This window comes from Canis lupus, chromosome 9, assembly GCF_048164855.1.
Source record: "Canis lupus baileyi chromosome 9, mCanLup2.hap1, whole genome shotgun sequence".
Lineage (NCBI taxonomy): Eukaryota > Metazoa > Chordata > Mammalia > Carnivora > Canidae > Canis > Canis lupus.
In genome coordinates this window covers 27,755,582-27,771,667 of record NC_132846.1, presented here as the reverse complement: position 1 = coordinate 27,771,667, position 16,086 = coordinate 27,755,582, and the positions used below count along the sequence as shown (strand labels likewise).

The following is a 16,086-nucleotide window of genomic DNA, read 5'->3' as shown; positions in this document are numbered from 1 at the left end:
ATTAGTTTCTTCAAAAAATGTGTTTTCAGTCTTTAAGAATTTATTTTATCTTATTTTAAGCTTAAAACAATAGAAACCCTCCTGGGCAGTACAGCCAAAATTGGAGATGTGATTGTTCTTGGAATGATAACCCAGTTAAAAGAGGTAAGTTAAACTTAATAAGCTTCAGACTGTTGTTTTCAGCCTTCAGACTGATGAAATGGCAGTTACTCTAGCAATCCTGCAGAGGATCCAGGGCCATGTTCTCCAGGGAAGGCTCCTGCCTCAATTGGCAAGTAACTTTTGCCTCTGCATTCAGTTTCCTGAGGAGATGTTGGGAAGGAGTGTTTCATACAGGCCACCAGTCTGCATGGCCTGAAATTAGCCCAGTGGTGTCTGGTTGAACTGAGAGTTCTGAGGTTCTGAACCAGCAAGTCTGCAGACCACATCCTGCTCTGTCAGAGACACTGAAGACTCTTGAGGCGGAGGCACCTGGTGAGGCCCTGTGGCAGTCCATGAGCATCTGTCTTGCCATCTTTTCATTTGCAGTAGTCATTCTCTGTGTACCGATAAAGAGTCTCAGTCTTAATCAAGTGATTCATCTGAGGCGACCAGACTAGCAAATGGAAAGGCCTGGACTAGGAATTCCTCGTTTAAAAAAAAACCCACTGTATTATACTATATTCTGTTGTCAGAGTTGTATTTTAATGATTTCGTTCTAGTATTCATTTTTACACAAATACAGACTGACTTCTTTTCACTTTTTTTAGGGAAAATTTTTTCTGGAAGATCCTACAGGCACAGTACAACTGGATCTTAGTAAAGCTATATCCTTCATTTTTATTTTTTTAAATCTATGTTGCATGAGTTGGGGATATTGATTATATATCATTCTCAAGTTAACCTATTTGGGTTCCCCTTGTAACTTACATATGATGATGATGATGTAGGAATCAAGACATAATCGTAGCCAGAGACAAAAAAAAAACTTAATTCTCCCTTCTTTAGAGAAGCCAAAGAAATCACTGAGGAAGTCTAGAGCATGCTAAGAATAATCTATACTGTCATTATTACTAAGCTACATCTTAGAATCAGACATGGGACATTAAACCTAAAATTTTTTAAGCCATGATCTCTTCAGTTTCAAGTGTGAAGTCTTTGAATGTATTATTTAGAAGGGCTTTGGGCTTAGAATGTCTGTTGACTTTATCACCACCTCAAGTATAGAAATATTTTCCTCAGCTGCTGTGTACCAGTTCCATAGTGGCTTATACACAGAGTCATGCTTTGTTTTAGCAGAAGGTAAGTTAGTATACTTTTTTCCTGTCCTCATCATTCTACAATAAAACTGTTTTTACATTGGTTAAAATATATGAGCTTGACATAATTTGAGAACATTGCTTATAAGAACATACTTTTGACAACATTAAATGGGCCTGGAGTTTCTTTTTGGGGTGAATAAAATATTCTGAAATAAGTGGTGATGGTTGTACAACTTGTGAATATACTAAAACCCACTGAATTACATACTTTATAAAGTGTAAAGCATAAGGATACGTGAATTATAGCTTAATAAAGTTGAAAAAAACCCTAGATTTTACATAGGATCATAAAATGAAACATTTTCTAATCTCTGTACCTTATCTCTCCCTGACTCTAACATGCATCATGAAATTGAGAAGTGAAAAGTTTTACTTTGGAATCTATTTCTATTTCATGACTTTTTGTAGATAAAACTGAGATTCTTTTTGGATCTAAAGCTTTTACGTTGGTCGGTGGGAGTGGCAGCTTCTGTGTTAGTTGACAGGGGATGAGACAATAATTTAGCTTTCTACTTTGTGTTCCACAGTTTCTTTTCTTTCAAACAAGAAGAATTGGACAAATGAAAGTGATTTGTTAACTTCTCTTTTTCAGGTTGGTTTGAAGATCGGGTGTTTCACGTCAATGCCTTCGGATTTCCGCCCACGGAACCCTCAAGCACTACTAGGTATAAAATGTTTGACTGCAGCTCTATGGGAATCTTGTAATACTGGCATTAATGAATGCAAGATAGGATGTCATATCTTGGTTATTATAAGGCCTCAGGCTTTGTGCACAATGCAAAGAGTAATAGTGAGTTAGAAGACTGGGCTGTGTATGCCACTGAAAGCACATTTACCTTGGCTTTTTATGGGAAAGATTGTAGTCTTCCTCTATCAGTTATCTATGATTGGAAGTTCACCTGAGGTAAGAGGTAGGAAAACACTTAGAGGAATATAATTTTCATGTTAATTTAAAGCCTTTTTTTTGTTTTCTACTAATGATTAAAAGTTATAGGAGGCAGATTATAAAGCTCTTTAATATAAGCAAAAGCATCAACTATTAGAGTTATTCCAAAAGGACCTTTTCTGAGAGGAGAGAGGTTCCTGTCACTCAGTTATTTGAGCAGAGGCTAAATAATGGTGTAAAAGTTGTAGCTGCTGGCTTGTGGGTTAGATATAATTTATAGACCCTTCTTTTTTTCCCTTGGAAGTATTAAAACACAGTTTGTTCCCAATGTTTAAAAACTAGGAGATTTCTCATAATACAAGTCTAGATTTCTGAGTTCCCTTAAACAACCAGATCTGGCAACAGGGCACCTGAATTCTTACTCACCTGGCTACCACTCTGCCGCAGGGACTGGCTGCTTGGGGCAGGGCAGGGGCATGCACCCTCGCTCCTTATCTACGAGGCCTCTGCTGGTTGCTGCCTAAGGTGGTTGCTGTGTTTGCCATGTCTGGGGGAATGAAGGTTGCCTTCTAATCTTGAGCTTCTATTTATGATGACAGTGAAGATTTCAAGAATTTTAAGGATTAAGATTTGAGTTCGAGTGTACCTATATAAACGCAGGGTGGAAAGGCCATGTTTGCTGGCAGGGAGTGACTGGAAGGGCAGCTTCTCTTCCTGTTGGGAGCAGTCCACGGGAAAGTGCTGGTTATGCTCAGGAGAGCACAAGACCTCATCAAGCCAGCTCACTTTTAAGTGAGTGCATTTAGTGCCAGTTTGTGGCTTTTTACAACACAGGTTTTCTTTGGAATTTATTTAAAGAAAGATTGCTGTTGTTTGGGCATTTTATTTTCATATATGCTTCAAAATTACTACTCTAGAATGAGAGGTAAAATCAAGGAAGCTGGCCATGAGTATTACCATTCTGTGTCAGCCTCATGCAGAGCCACCAGATGAGGGGGTTGATAGAAGGCAGAGCAGGAGTAGTGCAAGAAGCTCAGGCACTGGCTCTCTGACACTTGCCCCTGCTAACTGGCCACAGGCAAATCACTTAACACTCCTGAACCTGGTTTTCTCTTTTGTAAAATAAAGAAAATAGAATCAACCAAGATGAAGTTTCTTTTAGGATTTAAGACTATAACCTGAGATGCGTTTATATATGTACATATGTTACTTAGGAACCACATGTATATCCATCCATCCATCCATCCATCCATCCATCCATCCATCCAAGGAGAGAGTTTCTTTTAAGCATGAATGCACAGATCTGTATCTTTTTTTTTTTAATATTAAAAAGGGATGCATACTTTGCTTGTAACCTCCAAATTTTCACAATCCTGGGATGTAGATTAGTCTCTGTAGACCTCTTTAATCCCTTAGAATAAATTTCTAGAAGTGGAATCGTTCCATTAAATGGTTAGTACATTTTTTGGGCTGTTTTTCTTTTCTAATTTTAGCTTTTATTTATTTATTTTACAGAGAGAGCACACAAGCAGGCAGAGGGGAAGGGAGAAGAAGCAGACTTTCTGCTGAGTAGGGAGCCCAGTGTGGGGCTTGATCTCAGGACCCTGGGATTATGACTTGAGCCGAAGGCAGATGCTCAACTGCTGAGCCACCCAGGTGTCCCTTTTTTTAGTTTAAAAGTCTCTTTTATTAGATATTGTTTAAATCAAATACCCATTTCTCCAACTTTCAACTACATAGAAAATTGTGATTTTTTTTAAAAGATTTATTTATTTATTCATGAGAGAGAGATGCAGAGAGGCAGAAGGAACCTGTTGCAGGATTCGATCTAGTACCCTCCAGGATCACACCCTCAGCTGAAAGCATACGCTTAACCACTGAGCCACCCACATTCCTGATCCATTTGAATATTTGCTTTAGTCATTTTTAAAAGACACAGATATAGCCTGTTAAGTATGTACTATTTTTGTATTTCTTTTTTTTAGGACACTTAAATAAACTTGTTTGCTTTTTACGTGCTACAAATAGTGTATTTTCATGGTACTATGTATACCGAGGGGGAAAATAACCTCATTAGATAGAAAGAAGCTAAATTTGAAAAATTATTAGAAAAATATTTCCAACAAGGGGCACCTGGCTGGCTTGGTCAGTGGAGCATGTGATTCTTGATCTGTAGAGACTGCTTAAACATAAAATCTTTAAGAAAAGAAAAGAGAGGGACGCCTGGGTGGCTCAGTGGTTGAGCATCTGCCTTTGGCTCAGGGTGTGATCCTGGGTCTGGGGATCGAGTCCCACATCGGGCCTCCTTGCATGGGGCCTGCTTCTCCCTCTGCCTGTGTCTCTGCCTCTCTCTGTGTCTCTCATGAATAAATAAATAAAATCTTAAAAAAAAAAAGAAAAGAAAAGAGAAAGAAAAACATCTCCAATTAGGATAGAAACTAATATTATGTCATAATTATCTAGAGCATACTATGGAAATGTGAACTTTTTTGGAGGGCCTTCTAATACATCTGTGAAGACTTCTGCAAAACTAAAACAACTAGAAGAGGAGAATAAAGATGCCATGTTTGTGTTTATATCTGATGTTTGGTTAGACCAAGGAGAAGTGTTGAGAAAACTTCACACCATGTTTTCTGGTGGGTGCCATTCTTTTCTACTCTTTTGAACTCAGTACAAGGGATCAGGTCTTAAAACTAAATTGTTAAAAAATGTATCATTTTGAGTAGTCCCTTTTCTTTCTTTTTCTTTTTTTTTTTTTTGAGTAGTCTATTTTCTTGTAAATGTTTTTTTAGCAGTGAAATATTTTAAATGAGTCCATCTTAAAGACTTAAATTTTTACATTTGAAAAATGACTGTGTGTATATCTGTGTGTGTATGTGTGTGTATTCATAAGAAATAAGAATTAGTCCTAAGTAGAGTATAAGAATAGATAAGATCTTGGGTTTTGGAGTCTGAAATTGCAGCCTGAGACCTTGGGCAGGTTACTTAATCTCTCAGTTTATTGGGATTTTATGAAAATCAAGCCATTGAAGGGCCTAGTTTATAATAAATGCTCAATGAATGGGGAGCATTGCTACTATTATTTAAAAATAATAGTTATTAAAATGAGTTGTTATTAAACTAGCAAGTTTTTATTATTAAAAATTCATGGTTAGGCTCAGTTGGTGGAGCATGCAACTCTTAATCTCAGGGTCCTGAGTTCAAGCTCCAATGTTGGACCTAGGACTTACTTAAAAAACCCTCATAGTTAAAGGGCTTTTAATCTGATATCTAGACTCAAAAGGTGGTATTCATTTTATTCTCTTATTTTTAGGTTATTCACCAGCACCTCCAACCTGCTTTATTATGTGTGGTAATTTTTCATCTGCACCATATGGAAAAAGTCAGATTCAAGCTTTGAAAGGTATTGAAGGTCTATTAAATAATTGTTTTTACATTTATATAAACTAAACTGATAAGAAATGATCTATAATATTTTAATTTCGTTCAAAAGATGTGGGTGGTATCTATTCAAATACAATTTGATTTTTGGTTGTATTATATGCAAATTAAATTGTGTATCTTTTTAAAATTTTAGATTCCTTAAAAACTTTGGCAGACATAATATGTGAATATCCAAATATCCACCAAAGGTAATGATTTCTATTGCTATATATATTTTTTTTAAATATTTTATTTATTTATTTAACAGAGAGAAAGAGCATAAGAAGGGGGAATGGCAGGGAGAGGGAGAAGCAGGAGGGCTCCATCCCAGGACCCTGGGATCATGACCTGAGCCAAAGGCAGACGCTTAACTGACTGAGCCACTGAGGTGCCCCAACTACTGCTGTATTTTTAACAGTTTTTTTTTAATAAAAAATAAGTTGTAAGTTTATTATCCATGATTATTAATAAATAAATGGAAAAAATTTTGAGAAAATTAGTATGCTAAGAGATAAAATTATCCTCACATCATGATAATGTATGTTACACTGTACTAGAGATTCATGGTGAAAATATTAAAAGGAAGAGCAATACTTTCAACTATATTTTGAATTTTTGGTGACATTACTCTTAAGTATCTAGAGCTGCACTTTGCAACATGATACTCACTGGCCATATGTGTCTCTTTAAATTTAAAGTTAAATTGTTTAAAGTTAAATATAATTTAAAATTCACTCACACTAGTTCAAGCACCCAGTAATTGAACAGTGCAGATACAGACATTTCCATCACTGTAGAAAGGGCTGTTGGACTATATTAATCTGGAGATTTGTAGTAATTAATTTATTAAAATGCACAAAATTTAAAACAATATTTAAAATTCACTAAAGGCAGTAACTTGCTTTTAATCTATTGGATAGTGTTGCAATAATTTTTTTTTTAATGAATTATGTTAAATTTTGCTACAGTAGTCGTTTTGTATTTATACCTGGACCAGAGGATCCTGGATTTGGTTCCATCTTACCAAGGTAAATTTTGTTTAGATTTTTCTAACAGTAAAAAAAATTTTATATGATTATAAAATATATTCTGTACTACATAAATTGTTTTTTTAGGCCACCAATTGCTGAAAGCATCACTAATGAATTCAGACAAAGAGTACCATTTTCAGTTTTTACTACTAATCCTTGCAGGTAATATTACCATTTTGTATTACACTTTTTTCCCTTTTATTTCAAAATTAACTTGATTCTGAAACTGTATCTGAACTTTGATGATTGTGAGATAAATATAAAGAGAAAATTTCTATTTTAGGTTTCTTAAAACTTTAGAAATATTTTAACACTATTTAATTCACTAATAATGAATTGAGAAGCTGAAAACCAGGTGGAGATTTAAAAATTGAGAATCATTACACATCCTTTAAGAAAAGTTGCAATGGAAAAGTGAAAAGATGATGCATTTACTGCATGTGCTGCTCACTGTCATCATAGGCTGTACACTAGTCCTTGGTTCTCCTCTCTTTTGTGCCCATATTCACTCCTTGGTGACCTATCCACTCCCAAGGCTTTCAGTACCATCTGTGTATTGCCTGTCAGCTCCCAACCTGTTCTGTACCTTTCCTTGTCAGAGTTCATGCCACCTTTATCCTTCCAGTCACTTAGATCAAAAACTTTTGGGTTTTTCTCACATGTTGTTTTTCAGGAAGTCCTTCAAAAATTTGAAGGAAGGCTTCAAAATTTATGCAGAATCTGGCTGCCTTTCACAATCTCTCCTCTGTGACCCTCTACCATCTTCTCTTGTCGGGATTACTGTAACAGCCTCCTAGATGGTCTCAAGCTTCTACCCCTGCCCTCCTTCTGTAGTCTGGTCTTTTTTTTTTTTTTTTTTTTTAAGATTTTATTTATTTATTCATGAGAGACACAGAGAGAGAGAGAGAGAGAGAGAGGCAGGGACACAGGCAGAGGGAGAAGCAGGCTCCACACAGGGAGCCCAACGTGGGACTCGATTCTAGGTCTCCAGGATCAGGCCTTGGGCTGAAGGCAGCGCTAAACCGCTGAGCCACCCGAGCTGCCCTGTAGTCTGGTCTTAATGATGTGTCAGAGCAATCCTTTGACACAAAGGCATATCACATCCTTCTTACTGATTCTGAAAGATGAGATCCCCTTTGTGCCATTCAGTAACAGCCCACAGCCTTACAGTGGTAGTCAGGGCCCTGGACGATCTAGCCTCCTATTCCCTGTCTGATCTTTCTTTCTCATTCATTCCAGTCACTGCAGTCTCTTTTCTGTTCCTCTAACATGCCAGACATGCTCCATCTTGGGGCCTCTGCAGTACCTGTGCTCTCTGCCTGCATGGTGTTCTTCCTCTGCATATCTGCTTGACTAACTCTCTTACCTCCTTCAAGTCTGTGCTCAAGGCAGACTCCATTATCAGCTCTACCTGTTTTGATTACTCTATTTAATATTCTAGCTTCTGGCCCTTCTCTTCTCACAAATGATTCCTAATAGCCTGTTTTTCTTTTCCCCATACACTTAATCATCTCTCAGTCTGCTTACATAGTTATTGTGTTTATTGTTTACTTTCTCTGACTGCCCTACCCTATCCTTAGAATATGAACTGCATGAGGAGTGGGGTGTTTTTGTTTAGTTCATTCATCCGTAGAACAGTGCCAGACACATATGGGGAACTCAATAAATTACTGTCAAATGAATGGATTAGTGGATAGACTCTAGCTGCATTTTTGTTGTGGTAAACAATGGGAAGTGGGAATGGCTTTGTATTGTAAAACATTTTAACCTTTTAAACTATCTCATATTTTTTTCCTGAGGAAGTCAAATTCAGCTACTGTTTTCATTTCAGAATTCAGTATTGCACACAAGAAATTATTGTCTTTCGTGAGGACTTAGTGAATAAAATGTGCAGAAACTGTGTCCGCTTTCCTAGTAGCAATTTGGATATTCCTAATCATGTAAGTTAAGAGTCTTCCTCATTAAACTATCTTAAGTGTTGCATTATATAAAAATGTTTTAAGCCACTTGATAATTTGCCCTTTTATATTTATGGTTCAAAATAACTTGAACATATTTTTGTCAGTAAGTTAATTTTTGTTACTGAGTGTTTCTCAACTTTCTCACTGAAGTATCCCCTATTGGGCAGGGGAAAACCTAGAATGAACAGGAAATTTCTTTGAAGCTTCCTATTTTGCTTTTAAAACTCATAAATCTTATATTATACTTCAAAATATATATTTATTTTAAAAAATATTTATGTTCCTAACATTCATTATTTTATATGATATGTCCACATTAGGAGGATGTGTAGTCTTTATCTTGTAGCTTCAAGGTTCCCTGATATAAACCTATCAATCCCTGGCTATATGTACATTCATGTACCACCTTGGGAAATGTGGAAGTAGATCATACAGAGCATTTTTAGTATTTTTAATATTTAAAGTTTATGTAGGCTACATATCTATTTTTGGCATTACTCAAGCTATGGAATTATTTTTAGGTGAACAGAATTAGTAACTGAGTTTATTATACAGCTGTAAGTACAATTGTTCCAATATGACCATTTAGGGGAGTAGCTTTATGATACATGATACTAAATGAAAACTTACAGATTTTCCTTAAAGTACAGGATGGTTCATTTTATTGCTTTTTTTTTTTTTTTTTATAGATTGTATTTATTTATTTGAGAGAAAGAGAGTGAGCAGTGGAGAGGGTAGAGGGAGAAGCAGCAGCAGACAGGGAGCCTGACGAGGGGCTTGATCCCAAGACCCTGAGATCATGTCCTGAGCCGAAGGCAGACACTTGACCAACTGAGGCATCCAGGCGCCCCTTATTTCATTTCATATCAGTGTTTCCCAAAGCTCTGTGATTCAAAGTCCTCCTAATTGTTTCTTAAATTTTCTGAATCCTTTTGGCACTTGATATTTCATTTAAATGATTTGTTAGCAATTTTAATTTTTACAAATAAACTGAAGGTTGTTTTCTATCATTCTTTTGTAGTTTGTAAAGACTATCTTATCCCAAGGACACCTGACTCCTCTACCCCTTTATGTCAGCCCGGTATACTGGGCGTATGACTATGCTTTGAGAGTGTACCCGGTGCCTGATCTCCTTGTCATCGCAGACAAATACGATCCTTTCACTCTGACCAATACAGAATGCCTCTGCATAAACCCTGTAAGAATATAGTTTATATATTATATAGTCATAGTTTGTCAAGATTAGAGTGTTATTTCTTTAAATTTAATATATATATGTATTTAGTAAAATTACTGTTGTATAAAAATATACTATTTGATAAAACATTGAATCAATTTGGTACACACAGTTCTTCAACTTTCAAGATAGCATGTGACTGTAAAGTAATGTGACTTAAAAAAAAAAATACACCAAAGCTCATAAATCCAAATAAGTATTTTCCCCTTTAAAGTAACTGCCTTGGGATTCCTTTCTGGGAATTGCTTTCAGAATTTCTATTTCATTCTCTTTAAATATATTAATGTCCTTTGTGGAATGATTTTGAGTTTTGGAAATTCATACAAGTTCTAGAAATCTAAACCCAATGAATGTGGAAATTCTTACCAAGACACAATTTCTTAAACAGAAGTATGATTGCCTTTTCAAGTTTAGGAAATATTACTGCATAAGCACTGTTGATGTGAAACAAAATATCTTCATTAGTGATTTTTAATCTATGCTTCCTTGATTCTTGTGTATTTTAGACCTTAATACTGTTTTTGTTTCATCTAGGTCATTTCTAGAAACATCATGACTTACTACTGGTTACTGCTTTCCTCAGATACTCATTTATTTTGTTCAACTTCCTCTAAGACAGGGTTTTTAAACAGTGGAATTATTGACATTTTTAACCAAATAATTTTTTGTCATGGTGCACTATCCTGTGCATTGTAGGGTGTTTTGCAGCATCTTTGGCTACCCACTAGATTCCAGTAGCAGCCCCCAGTTGTAACAATCAAAAATGTCTTAGGATATTTGCTGAATGTCCCCTGGGGGACAAAATTTTCTGTGGTTGAGAACTGCTCAGAGAATGAGCACAGTCACTGGATTTGGTTTCACGGTTTGAAATGTGTGGCCTGATTTCTTTAGAATCTTTATTCACTTTCCAATATTCTTTCATAATAAGGCCATTTCTTTATTTAAAATTTTTTTAAAAAGATTTTATTTATTTACTCATGAGAGGCAGAGACATAGGCAGAGAGAGAAGCAGGGATGTGGGACTCCATCTGGGGACTCCAGGATCACGCCCTGAGCCAAAGGCAGGCGCTCAACTGCTGAGTCACCCAGGCATGAGTGCCCAGGCATGAGGCATGAGGCGCTCAACTGCCTGAGTCACCCAGGCACCCTCTTTATTTAAACTTAACTCTTTGGGCGTTTCACAGTTAATGCTTTTTTTGATAACATCTTATTTCTGAATTTTTCTACTTTTTTGTGGGCTAGTAAAGCACCACCTTTTGGGCAAGCCCAAAACTTGCTTTTCACATTGTTTCATCCCTTCATTTTTTTTTTTTTTTAAGATTTATTTATTTGAAAGAGAGGAAGAGAGAGAACATGATGAGGGGAAGAGGCAGAGGGAGAGAATCTTCAAGCAGATTCCCCACTGAGCACGAAGCTTGATGTAGGGTCCAATCCCCCATGAGATCACTGCCCAGTCCAAAATCAAGAGTCTGATGCCCAACTGACTGAGCCACCCAGGCACCCCTCTTCATCTCATCTTGTTACTTACACTGATGAATGCCTGCAATGGGCCAGACATTGAATTAGTGCCAAGGATACAGAGACTGAAAGGAAAAGACCGTCTCTGCCCTAGAGTTTAGTAGTAGACCGACCACTGCATGGCTACTGCTCAGTTGCTTTGGGGGCACCTCAGAGGGCCATCAACATAGCTTTTCACTGGAGAGACAGGAAGGAAATCTTTCTTGAACATGATATTCAAGTGTCTTACGTGCATATGTAGCATTGCACAGTACTGTTTATTCGTACACTGAGTAGAGCTACTCTTAAGCATTTCCAGTTAGATCTGTTAGTGTGACTGTCTAGTCAACTTTGAAAGACTTTTGCTTCAAGTGGAGACACTTAATAGTAACACTTTCTCTCTATAAAGATGAGGAAAAAAAATCCGTCTCATTATAGTCACACCTTATACATTTATTTTTAAGTCATGACCAAGGGATTTGATCTTAAAAATAGGAATTTTAAAAATAAAAGTTGAGTATTCACTTACAGGTATTTTTTTCCCCAAAGGGCTCTTTTCCAAGAAGTGGATTTTCATTCAAAGTTTTTTATCCATCCAACAAGACAGTAGAAGATAGGTAAGTGTACCCCCAGAAACAGCAAGGACCTGTCTTTTGGCGTTGTATGGCTGAAAATCAGGTGCCCTGTAGGTTTGTTGAGGTTTTTAAAAATATCAGTAGTGGTCCATTGGAAATGATCTAGGCTGAACTTCTGGTCATGCTGTGGGATATAGAATTGTATGTATTTGATGGCACATTTGTGATAAAAAAGATTAAGAAGTGTTTTCTGAGGGTTATCTCAGGCCAGCCATGGAAGTGGGCTAGTTCTTTTATAGGCTGACTCCTGATAACATTGTTATTCTGAGAGGTCAGCCCCACCTTCCATGTATTTAATTCTCAAAAGATAGGCAGTCTGCCTTAAATTGGTAGCAAAGAAGTGTGTGCAGGCAGGGCAGGGTGTTAGTGTACTGATGATGGGGGGGGTTGGGGTGTTATCTTGGGAAAAAAGAATAATTACCTGGGGATTAGCAGTTTTCAAAGGGTGATCTATAGACCACCCTCATCAGAATTCTCTAGGATACTAGTTAAAAATGTTAAGTTTCTCACTTACCCTGGCAGGGGAGATACCATGGTCACGAAAGTGGGTTTTCCCAGAGCAAGGCTTATCCATTGCACTCCATACATGCTGATCCCTGCGATTCCCCCAAATGTGGGAAATCTAGCTGCATAATTTATGGTAGTGAGGGTCTGTGTTTGTGCTCTCCCCTGGGGTGGGGGTAATATTAAATTCCAGGATCTCATTCCAGACATATCAGATGACTCTCTAGTTAGTTGTAGGGCCCAGGAATATGTATTATTGACACTCTTTCTCTTGGATTCAGGCATCCTAACATATGATTTCTTAATTATATTTTGAAAAAGCTCCCACCTTCAGATAAGAACAAGTGGCCAAATAAATGCCTTCCAGGTTCTTGTCAGAGAATTAATCTTGAACACACAGCCCAGTGGTCTTTATTTTTTGGTAATTAACATACTCCTTCAAATAAAAATGAATGCAAGTACATGACGAAAATTTCAAATAATGCTTAAAGTATAAAATTGAGAAGGAAAAATACATTTGCTTCCTAACCCTGAAACCATGAATAACAGTTTCTTTGAGATATATATATATATATATATATATATATATATATATATATATATTTTTTTTTTTTTTTTTTTAAGATTCATTTAAAAGAGAAGAGAGAAAGCACACCTTTATGCAGTGGGAGGGGCAGAGGGAAGGAGAGGGAGAACCCTCAGGCAGATTGCTGGCTGAGCCTGGAGCGGGACTTGGAGCTCAATCCCAGAACCCTGAGATCATGAACACTTAACTGCCTGAGTCACCCAGGCGCCCATAGATAGTTCTTGAAGAAACAATTACGCATTGTTTTTGCTGCTCAATACTCATGGAGTATTTTAAGTCCATTTACTTTATGATATGGTAAATTTTCATCTTGGATTCACTCATTTGACATATATTTGATTCTTACTATACTCTATACTTACTGCTTAGTTTTTGGAATAAATATAACCAGACCAGAACCTCATTAAGGTTGCGGATATTCTAGTCCTTTCTATAAGCCCCAAAAGTGTTGGACTATACCTAGCCCGCACTGAATCCTATAAAACCAAAATTGATTTGGCCCTTAGGTAAGAGCAAGCACTCATCTCGTTTCACAGTTCCCTGTTGTCACCTGGATGCCCCTGAGGGTGTTTGATTTTGTGACCCCAGGATTACTGAGGGCTGTCTGCCTGGAACATATTTTAACCACCTTTAGAATGACTTACTGAACTGCAATTTGATATGAAACTTACTCTGCTAGGAAAACCAATACTGGGAACTTTTAGCAGGTCTCAGGACAAGAGGATTCTGTATCTATCCCAAGCAACTCTTTATCTTCAGGGAGACTGAATCCTCTAATAAACTCCCTTTGCTCTAGCTGCTAGGAAGCACAACTAAATGTGCCTCCCACTTCTATAGCTGCAGAGGAATTACCCTGGCTTCATCTTTATTTTCTGAACTATATTTTCCCATTACTTGAATTTCCTCACTTTTATCTTTATTACATCTGTCTCTGTAAATCATTTTATATTCTTTTAAAAAAATGAGCTGGGATACGGGGTGCCTGGGTGGCTCTGTAGGTTGAGTATCTGTCTTCAGCTCTGGTCGTGATCCCAGGGTCTTGGGATTGAGCTCCGCATTGGGCTCCCTGCTCAGCAGGGAGCCTGCTTCTACCACTCCCTCTGCAGCTTCCCCTGCTTGTGTTCTCTTACTCTGTCAAATGTAAAAACAAAATCTTTAAAAAATAAAAATAAAATAAAATGAGCTGGGATATAAATAAGTAAACCACAATAGGATATTAACTGATTTATTAATTATGATACACAAGACACTTCAGTTACATTTCGGGTAATATTGCCTGATTCCTATACACAATTGTTTGTGTTCTAAGCACTTTTTACAGAATTTTATGATCGTTCCCAACATTATTATATTAGAAGTCATGTGTGTACCCATCTTCCTTAAAAGCTTCTAGTATAGCCCTTGACCTGAGTTGATGCTCACCATTCATGGAGTTGAAATACCTGGAATTATAAGAATAGCTGAAATTAAAAGATAAATTCCTTTATCTTGTATAGACTCAGATGCTGAAAAGCCTTCACATGATTTCCAAACTATAATTTAGTAGTGATAATTGAAGGAATCTTTTAGTGCTTGATCAAACAGATTGATGTAAGTTTAAGTTTCTTTTTGAGAGAATAGGAAACAATTTCAAGATTTATTAGAATTGTTTGGTCCTACTGCTGTGTAATTTCTCCAAAGAAGAAATCTTGTGGTAGACTATTTGTGAAATCACATTGTAGTGTTAATCACAAAAACATAGTGGATAAGCCTAGCCCTGTTTCAGCAGGGACTCTCATAGAGTTGTTTATTTTAAAACACAGTATTGGTGATGTAGTGGAGAAATACCCATTTTCACACATAGTTGGTCAGAATAAAATGTGGTAAAAACCTTTATGGTGGGCAACTTGACAGGATTTCTTAAGACCTAGACTGGATATGCCAGCAATTCCACTTATAGGAATTTATCCTACAAGTAACTTGGGCTTATGCATAAAAGCTACAGGTATTTTTATTGTAGTTTGTATAATAGCAAAACAAACAGTTTAAATGGGTACCTATTTAGGGGTGCCTGGGTTGCACAGTTGGCTGAGCATCTGACTCTTGGTTTGGGCTCAGGTCACGATCTCATGGTTATGAGATTGAGCCCTACGGGGGGGGTGGGGGAGTGGGGGGGCGGCTCTGGGTGGCGTCTCTTGGGACTTGCCCGCTCCCTCTGTCTTCCCATACTCTAAAATAAATAAATCTTTTTAAAAAAATAAGTGGGTACCCATTTAAATGTGTGTACTTACTCAGAACTTTTCGAGTATATTTAAATTTCAAAGCCATAAAGGAAAGGATTAGTTTTAAAAATTATAAATATATTTATTATTAATTGAAAAAAGATATAGAATAGTGTTCATTGTATTCTACCACTTACGTATGTGTTTTTAAATCATATACCGCCGCGCCCCCCCCCCCCAGTACGTGCTTATAGATGATTAGATTGTCTTTATAAGGAAAAATAATTGCTTCCAGGAACAGAAATAGAGTGTGAGACTGGTTTATTTTTCACACTGTCCCCTTTTGAATTTGGAACAATATGCATGCAATGACCTATTTTTAAAATTAACTAAAACTAAGTACTTAGAAATGTACAATAACTTAGGTTTCTAATAGATTTAATTTTATGAATTTTTATTTTCAGCAAACTTCAAGGTTTTTGAGATTCTTATTAGAGTATCTGAAGAAAGAAAATTCATCAGTTTCTAATTAATTTTATATTTATGTGATTTTGAGAAGTTCCAATAAAAGTATGATAAACTCTAGAATGCTCTTAAATCTGTATTTTATGAAATTTTGGTATTAAGTTATAATAAACATGGTACACTACAAAGTTTTACAGCAAAAATATTTTCTGCATTGTCTTAATAGAAAGTATGCATGAAGGTCTATTTCTGATTATACATTTATGTTTAAAAACTGAAGTTTCGGGATCCCTGGGTGGCGCAGCGGTTTGGCGCCTGCCTTGGGCCCAGGGCGCGATCCTGGAGACCCGGGATCGAAT

General features: G+C 36.8%; 1 protein-coding gene and 1 non-coding gene across 11 annotated transcripts in view; both read left to right on the top strand.

Moving 5' to 3' along the window:
* POLE2 (DNA polymerase epsilon 2, accessory subunit) overlaps positions 1-15,850 on the top strand; it is a 41,779-nt gene extending 25,929 nt beyond the window's left edge. For 8 of the 10 annotated variants that reach the window (XM_072838470.1, XM_072838468.1, XM_072838465.1 and 5 more), the window contains 13 exons: positions 61-144; positions 750-806; positions 1,233-1,281; positions 1,894-1,966; positions 4,651-4,823; positions 5,501-5,590; positions 5,765-5,819; positions 6,579-6,638; positions 6,726-6,803; positions 8,473-8,581; positions 9,624-9,800; positions 11,886-11,953; positions 15,727-15,850. In XM_072838470.1, the coding sequence (XP_072694571.1) occupies positions 61-144; positions 750-806; positions 1,233-1,281; positions 1,894-1,966; positions 4,651-4,823; positions 5,501-5,590; positions 5,765-5,819; positions 6,579-6,638; positions 6,726-6,803; positions 8,473-8,581; positions 9,624-9,800; positions 11,886-11,953; positions 15,727-15,745 (1,092 nt within the window). In that variant the 3' untranslated portion in view covers positions 15,746-15,850. The remainder of the gene's footprint in view (positions 1-60; positions 145-749; positions 807-1,232; positions 1,282-1,893; positions 1,967-4,650; positions 4,824-5,500; positions 5,591-5,764; positions 5,820-6,578; positions 6,639-6,725; positions 6,804-8,472; positions 8,582-9,623; positions 9,801-11,885; positions 11,954-15,726) is intronic. The other 2 variants (XM_072838467.1, XM_072838462.1) reach the window with 1 other exon arrangement.
* On the top strand, positions 12,478-12,643 carry LOC140640794 (U1 spliceosomal RNA). Its single transcript, XR_012037426.1, has one exon. It is a non-coding gene; the product is annotated as a U1 spliceosomal RNA (small nuclear RNA).
* Positions 15,851-16,086: the final 236 nt, after the last annotated feature.